The sequence below is a fragment of the Crocodylus porosus genome, unplaced genomic scaffold (genome assembly GCF_001723895.1).
Source record: "Crocodylus porosus isolate Cpor-Errol unplaced genomic scaffold, CroPor_comp1, whole genome shotgun sequence".
Classification (NCBI taxonomy): Eukaryota; Metazoa; Chordata; order Crocodylia; family Crocodylidae; genus Crocodylus; species Crocodylus porosus.
The window spans coordinates 41,770,110-41,777,701 of record NW_017728907.1 but is presented as its reverse complement, the minus strand read 5'-3'; the positions used below and the strand labels follow the sequence as shown (position 1 = coordinate 41,777,701).

Sequence of the window (7,592 nt, the reverse complement as noted above, 5' to 3'; positions counted from 1 at the left end):
GCACGTTATTTGGGGAGAGGGGTGGGGAGGCACAGGCTGCAGATGCGGCAGTGCTGGAAGTGGGGGCTCTGCCCTGCGGCACTTTCCCAGACGGGGTGGTGGAGGCGGGATGCGGAAGCAGCTTGCTCCAGGCAGAAGGGAGCAAGTGGCAGCAGGGCATAGCCCCTGCTCCCAGTGCTGCTGCACCCACGTCCTGCCCTTCTCTCCCACACTGGCTGGCAAGTGGTGACAGAGCAGTGCCCCTGCTCTCAGTGCTGATGTGAGTGCAGTAGCACTGGTAGCAGGGGCTATTCCCTGTTGCTGCCCGGTGTGAGCCACACCTGCATTGTGCCTCTGCCCCCTCCCCCACACTGCCTGGGCAAGCAGCAGCAAGGCATAGCCCTTGTGGCTCCCCACACTGGGACAGAGGCAGGCACAGCTAGAGGAGCCATGGGAGAAGCCCCCATGGCTGCCCCGCCTGGCCCCATCCCCTGCCCAGCCCAGCCTCCTGGCACTTATCAGAGCCCAACAGTGTTCAGCCCCAGCGGCCCCAGCTTCCAGGCAGTGCATGGCACCCTGCTGAGTTGGGCTGCGCCCACCCATGGGGCAGTTGCTGCATGGGTGCCAGCGGGGGCGATCCCCGCTGCCCCCCGCTGTTCAGGGGGGCTCTGCCATGAGTGCCCAGAAGCCGGAATCACCACACCTACAGCCGGTGACTACAGGGCTTTCTTTTTTTTAAAGTGCTGGGACTGGGCTGGGGCTGGGTGGAGGATGGGGTCGGACAGGGCAGCCACGGGGGCTTCTCCCACAGCTTACCCCGCCTGGGGAGAGGTAGGCACAGCTAGAGCAGCTGCCCAGCTGTGCCTGCCTCTCCTCAGCTGATCCAAATCACCGAATCTGTCCAAACCAGTGCTGAATCTTCTGAAGCTGATTTGGCTGAATTGATTCAGGACAGTGATCCAAATCTTTGAATCGAATCTCTCGTCTCCAAAATTGACTGAATCCAAATCCATTACTTCTCTATTAGCATAGGCCTATTAGGTCAGTAGCCTAATTCTACCCTCATTCCTGCCAGTCTTAGTCTGCATTTAAGTGAACATACATCTGAATGACGTTACTGCTAAATAAGAATCCCACTGGCCACTTAGTCCATGTTGCCTGTCCGCTCAGCTGGTGTATGCTGTCTCACTCTGTATGTCTAAAACCATACATACTACATCTTATTGTAGACATTTTCAGAAAACTTATTCTAAGAATAATTCAGAATTTTTTCACTTACTTTCTTAATTGTTTCTTTGAGACCTAAGGAGTCTCCTGTTAAAACTTGTGCTTTGAAGTAAAGAGTAGCAAACACTTTTCATTATTTACCATATTACTCTGTGTAGGTTTTGTATCTGAAGAATTTCAAATAAAACATTAAAACCCTCCTCCTTCAAAAAGGAAGTTTAATAAGTACAGAAGAGATTTGCATAAAACATTTTAAAAGACAGAGATTAAAAAAAAAATCTAAAACACATGATAGCAGTCAAGAACTGTAGAGAAAAATGAGAAGCTTAAAAATATAATCAACTCCTGTTAGCAGGAGTGGTGAAGGGAAATAAGAAGAGAGTTTTCAAATGTATCCAGGGGAAAAGAGAAACAAAAGATAAAACAAGACCTCTGAATAATAGAGGAGAGAGGAGGAAGAACAATCACCAAGGACTTAGGCATGGCAAAACTCCCATGTAAATATTTCTCCTCAGCTTTTAATAGCTAAGAATCACGAAGAGACATGGACTAGGAGCACGATTCAAGAAACCAAAGGGGAAAATGTAAAACCAATTTGCAGGAGGGAGAGTGTAAACATATATTTAACAAAGTTAACAATGGAGGCTCCAGACGCAGAAGGGCTACATCCTAGAAGCCTGAAGGATTTGGAGAAAGAACAAGCAGAACCATTACTAATATTATATGACAAATCCTGCAAATGGTGCTGCAGTACCCAAAAGCTGGGAAAATTATAATGCTTCACTTTAAAAGAAAGGAAGGATGGACCACTCAGACACTTGTCAAACTTTTAACTAGATTTTCACTCCAGGTGAAGAACCTGAATGTATACCCAATGAATACATTTATGGGAAACGGAGGGACTGGAAAACATCTCACAAGAGTCAACCTAGCTTTGCTGAGCTCAGACTAACATCACCTGAGCAGCTTTTTTCACATACAGTACTGGGAAAATAAAGAAAAGCTGGAAGGGAAAGTTAATTTGATTTTAGCAAGACGTTTTGATCAAGTGGTAATCAGAAGAGCCACTGAGATAATGGAGATGAATTGCTGGGTTAAGATGATGGTGTGGTGGTAGCGATTAGTTTTCAGATAAGGTATTATCAAGCATGAGTCATGGCTCAGTCCAGCTAGCATTGTTCAACATAATCTTTAATGACCCTGAGGATGTGATTAATTTGGCACTGATCGCAATTACAGTTAGAATAGGGAGTTATAATAAATAAGTCAATTTTTTAAGTGTTGACGATACATACTTCTAAAGGACTTGAGATAGGATGCTGAATTGTGATTGGGCAATGGTTAGATGAGCATTTTGTAAAAAAATGAAAGATCACACTAGGGAAAGAGTAAATCACAGCTTGTAAGTGCTTGTGTCTGAGTAAAATCGAGAAAACCATTAAGACAGTGAGGTGGGAAAACGGTGAATAAAATTAAGGAAGAGTTCACATTATAAGAGTTCACATTATAATGACATTAAGGAAAAAGGGCAGTTTTGTTTTGGGATGGACTCCCCAAGGCCACATTTTTCATCACTTTGCCTCTCCTGTAGTCACTTCCTTGTGTGCAAAGCGCATGGAAACTTCTAGCAAATGAGAGGCTGCATTTTCCCACAGCTTTGCAAAGGGGCAAGTGGCAACGTGAAAATGCAGCAAGTTGGAGAATCAGCTCCATTGACTATTCTGGCAGAACTAGAGGTCTCAAAGCCATTCTACACACTGTACATTGTATACCTGGTGCATTTTTTGAAAAATGGCACCAGAAAGAGAGAAAGTTTTCCTGTAGGGAAAACTGTATGACTAAGGGTCTTCAGAATTCACCGTCTGGGAGATAAATGGAATTTATTGGCTCATGCCCTGTACCAGCCATCTGGCAGCGGGATTTTGACAGCCACTACTGCCAATAGCACTTCAGTCAGCATTAATTTGCACTGGCTTGAATTTAGAGGATGAGAATGCAATAGTGCATAACTAGCCTGAGAGTCTGCATGTGCTGGGGGGAGAAAGATGTTTTTCTCTCAGGATGCTTTGTGAATGTTACTGCTGCTAAGGCTACAAAGCCCGTGGGGTTTGCTTGCTATTTCACTAAAAGGCATGAAGGTCTTGCTAATCTAACACCCGACACCAATCCACCACTTCCCAAGCTACTCGCCTTTTGTAATGCACAAGGTAGCCATTGGAGCAGTGTGTCATGGCACATACATGGCACTGACCTTCATGTGGGTGCTATGAAGCCTACCTTTTGTCCTGTAGGACTGAATCAGTTCCTTTGTGTTCAGGACCATCCAAATCCATAAATAATGGGAGCAGCGGTGGATTGGCCCCTAGTAAGCACATAAAAAATGTTTTGTTTTTGTGTTGTGGAAAGCTGCATTCATGCGATTCTAACTGAATCTGCTGGCATTTGAGGCAGCAGTCTTTCTGTGCTCAGAAGATACTTTCAATTTTTTTCTTTTACAGATTTGTTTTATATTCCAGCCCCTTCTATTATATACAGTTCTTTCTCTCTTCCCCTCCTCCACCCCTCCCCTCCCCTCCCATTTTTGCTGCCTGGCAGAGGACATTTTAATTACTTCTTTATTTAGTATAAAAAAGAAATGAAGGGGTGAACACTTCAGCTTTGGCCTGCCTGGTGCTATGACTTATGCTTTTAAAAGTTGCTGCTCTACAGTTGGTATCATAGCTAGCACACTTCTCCCTGCTTCTTTAATATCTCTTCTCTAGGAAGGTGAACAAGAATAATAACACTTTCTCTTTGAGCGCCTGCCTGCCATCCTGACAACAAAAGAGAAAAGAAACAAAATTGGCTTTATTTTAGCAAATTTGCCATATGTCTGACATCAGTGGGAGATGTGCCCTGTTGAGAGAAAAAAATAGCCCCTAATTTTTTGCAGATCTTTGCCAGGTTACAGATTTGGCTTCTGATTTCAGTACAGAACTTTTTTGTGGGGGATTTTTTTCTGTACATTTTTCTTTTTCTTTTTTATTGCCAAAAAATTAACTGAGAAAAAAAATATGTCCTATGCACAGCTATGTGGGCGGGAATGTGATAAACCATTGTATTACAGGGCAATGGAAGGTGGGTCAGTAATTTATTAGGTTGTATTAAATGGTAGCACCCAACTGAGACTGCTGCCCCATATTTGTAGACAACTCGCAAGCGCGTAGTCAGACACTCCATCTCCCTACCTTTAAATGTTATCAATCTAAGGCCGTGATCCTCCGAATACATATGCACACCATTAACTTCTTAGCACTTGGGAAATTCTACTCATTTCAGCTGAGCTAATCACAGGCTTAAAACTAAATATATGAATACAGATTTGTCGGATCAGGGTCTAATCCACAAGACTGAGGAAGAATGGGAGAAAGAAGTACTAATATCCTACCTGTCCCTCTCTCTATATAGAATATACACCCACAGGAACTGAGCTGAGACCAGAAAATGGACACCCACAGGAACAGAAGAGAGGCACATGGCAAAGCAAAAAAAAACAAAAAAAAAGAAAAAGAAAATCCATATGAACTCCAGTAACAAAATCTCAGGACTAAGCTTCTTTAACTTTATTATCAGGTAAACTGAAGTGAAACTGAACAACTATATGAAGAAAAAATATATATTTTTTTCGAAATCCATTTTCTTTGGACTTGGTTATGTCACATTTACTCTTCCTAAGTAATAGCTTAAGTCACTCAATCAACATCAGTGGAGCAGTGTTAAGCGTAAGATAGCAATATTGCTGAAAGCAGGTTTTCTTCTACTTTTTTCCTAATGTTGATTTTTGTTTTTTCCAACTGCTTCGGTAAGGTAACAGTTCGACATTTGTATGCCTGTTTCTGACTACGTGGTATCTCAGTGTTACTGTGGTTTCATTACCATATCTTTTGTTGTGTGGGTTTCTATTTCAAGAGGTTGATCAAAATTAATATGGTCCCTCTACCCAATGGCATTTATTTTGGTTATAAGATTAGAAATGTAAATTTGCAATAAAAGAAGAAAATAGGAAGCTGTTTTTAATGAATATTTTACACATGACTAATTAACAGAATCCCCTACAGGAATTTGGAAGTAATAAGGAATTGACTGAAAATAAATTAAAAATTAATAAAGGGGTCTCCAAACAACTTTGTTTATGAGCAATACCAGTTGCATTCTTAGTTATGAATATTTCAAGCTGTTTTGCTATTCAGAATGTATTATTCTTAGAGTGTTCATAATTTTAGAGGTGATTAGACAAAAAAGGAGTTACACACAAAACAAAATGTCTTGAAATGATAAATCCTACCTGGGGAAAAGTTGCTAATGTACAAATAATGGCTTAATATCCAGATTTTTTTTGCCTAACAATACCTGTAAAATGATGCTTCTGTCTCCATAAGGATCCTAAGCTTCTAAAAGTAGTAAACTGCAATGCTGTCTGGCTTTGATTCATTGAGCAATGTGAAAACTTTTGTAAGGGGATATTTTGGAAAAGAAAACAAGTGTAGAAACTCAGATCAGCATAATCATTAGTGACTATTTGATGAACCTTGAATGAAAATAGTAGTACTCACAATGGTGAAAACTGATGAAAAGACAACAACCTTCAGAAGAAAACTTAAAGATTCTTCCCCCCTTTAAAAGTAAGAAACACATCTCCATCTAAAAACAAACATTCACACACACGAGAACCAGTTATGGCCTGTTCTACATTTCATCTACATTTTTATGCTATTTCAATTCACAATATAATTTTCAAACCAAAGCGGAATAATTTGAATTCCCTTGAATGATTCCTACTTATATAATTAGTGGAAATCCTTAAGTCCCTCACATAATTCAGGTTAAGATTCCTATTACTGACTTCCATGGTGCAAAAAGACTATAGCCCTGAAAAATGTAAAAGAATGTATATATATGCTACACTACACTACACTTGATTAGATAAAATAATCTGGGATTACTTTTAAGTAGCCAGAATCTGCTAATGATCCAAGTAATCCTAGGGTCATAGGCATGTCAGTGCAAAAGTAAAATGCCAAAGAACACAACACAAATATTAATTTTCAGAAAAAGAAATCATGTTATTGGTATCAAAACTGGTAGATTTTATACATTTGGTCAACGCCTTTTCCAGGTTTCAAGGATAGGTCTGAAATGTCCTAGTTAAATGCCTTCATCAGTAATTTAATCTTGGGAAGGCATCACAACCTAGTTTAAAAAATACTGACATTGGAAGCCTGCTGAAGTTATAAGCGTCAAAATAATATTAAAGATGGAATTAAAACAAAACAAACATTCAACCCTCCCCCCCCGGTACCTATATTTAAAAAGTCTCTTGCATAGGACATGCAACAAAGGCTATATTGGATATTATTAAAGATTGAATGAAAACATAAAGCAACAAAGAACTTAGAATTTAACAAATAACATATTTGGATTACAAGTTGGACGTTGTCAAACAAAGATATAGTACAACACATTTAGGCAAATACAAAAAAAAATCCAAAGTCACAGGTGACTGGTAGGAGGGATAAGAGGTGGGGCATGTGCCCCCTCTAAGATTGGCCCCCAACTTGGCACTGTTTAGGGTGGGACAGTTTTCTGCTAATTTGTAACAGATTCACCTTGGTAACGAAACAAGTAAGAACATAATTCTAATGTCTATTAGGAATTTGACTTTTATACTTTTTTCATCACATAGTTTGAAGTAACAATGAAAATGGGTTGATTGTAAAGAGATTTTTTTCCTAGATAATCTTCAATCCACCTCAAAATAGGGAGTAATAACATAAACCACATTCAAATCAATAGGATCAGGATGCCACTGCCATGTCTAAAAAATTATTCTTTCAATTCTCTGAGAATCTAGTCACATTTCTGACACAAAGACCACAGATAAATTGAAACTCTTACTCCATGGCATGGAAGTCCAAAAACTTCACAACAGAACATTATACTTTTTCCCTGACCATGGTATCCAAATCAGCTGAATACATTTTGCAGAAACCTTCCAGAAATCTTTACCTGAGCCAGACAGTCATCATACAAGATTTCACCACGAACAGCTAACATTTGGCAAACTCAGAGACAACCTAAAAAAGTGTTATAATACGAAACACTGGACAAAATTAACCTGAGTAGATCTAGCAGCACTGTTCCCCGTATATTTTCTGTTTCCCTGTGTGTAGGCATGATCAAGAGAAGGATGAGGGGGGATCTAGTGGCCTGTTACAAGCTAGTCAGAGGGGACCAGCAGGCACTGGGGAAGTCCCTGTTCCCCCTGAGCACCGCCAGGAGTGACCAGGAATAACGGTCACAAGCTAGCAGAGGGTAGGTTTAGGTTAGATATCAGGAGGCGCTACTTC

The 7,592-nt window shown here is 40.6% G+C and overlaps 1 protein-coding gene and 1 long non-coding RNA gene across 2 annotated transcripts in view; one reads left to right on the top strand and one right to left on the bottom strand.

The window, feature by feature from the left end:
- The window catches only part of LOC109307355, a 31,730-nt gene extending 26,992 nt beyond the window's left edge, over positions 1–4,738 (top strand). The window contains exon 3 of the long non-coding RNA XR_002100244.1: positions 4,654–4,738. This is a non-coding gene — a long non-coding RNA (uncharacterized LOC109307355). The remainder of the gene's footprint in view (positions 1–4,653) is intronic.
- Positions 1–7,592, bottom strand: part of ADGRL4 (adhesion G protein-coupled receptor L4) — a 168,621-nt gene that overhangs the window by 134,797 nt on the left and 26,232 nt on the right. The window contains exon 2 of the mRNA XM_019531211.1: positions 3,484–3,568. Within this exon, the coding sequence (XP_019386756.1) occupies positions 3,484–3,568 (85 nt within the window). The remainder of the gene's footprint in view (positions 1–3,483; positions 3,569–7,592) is intronic.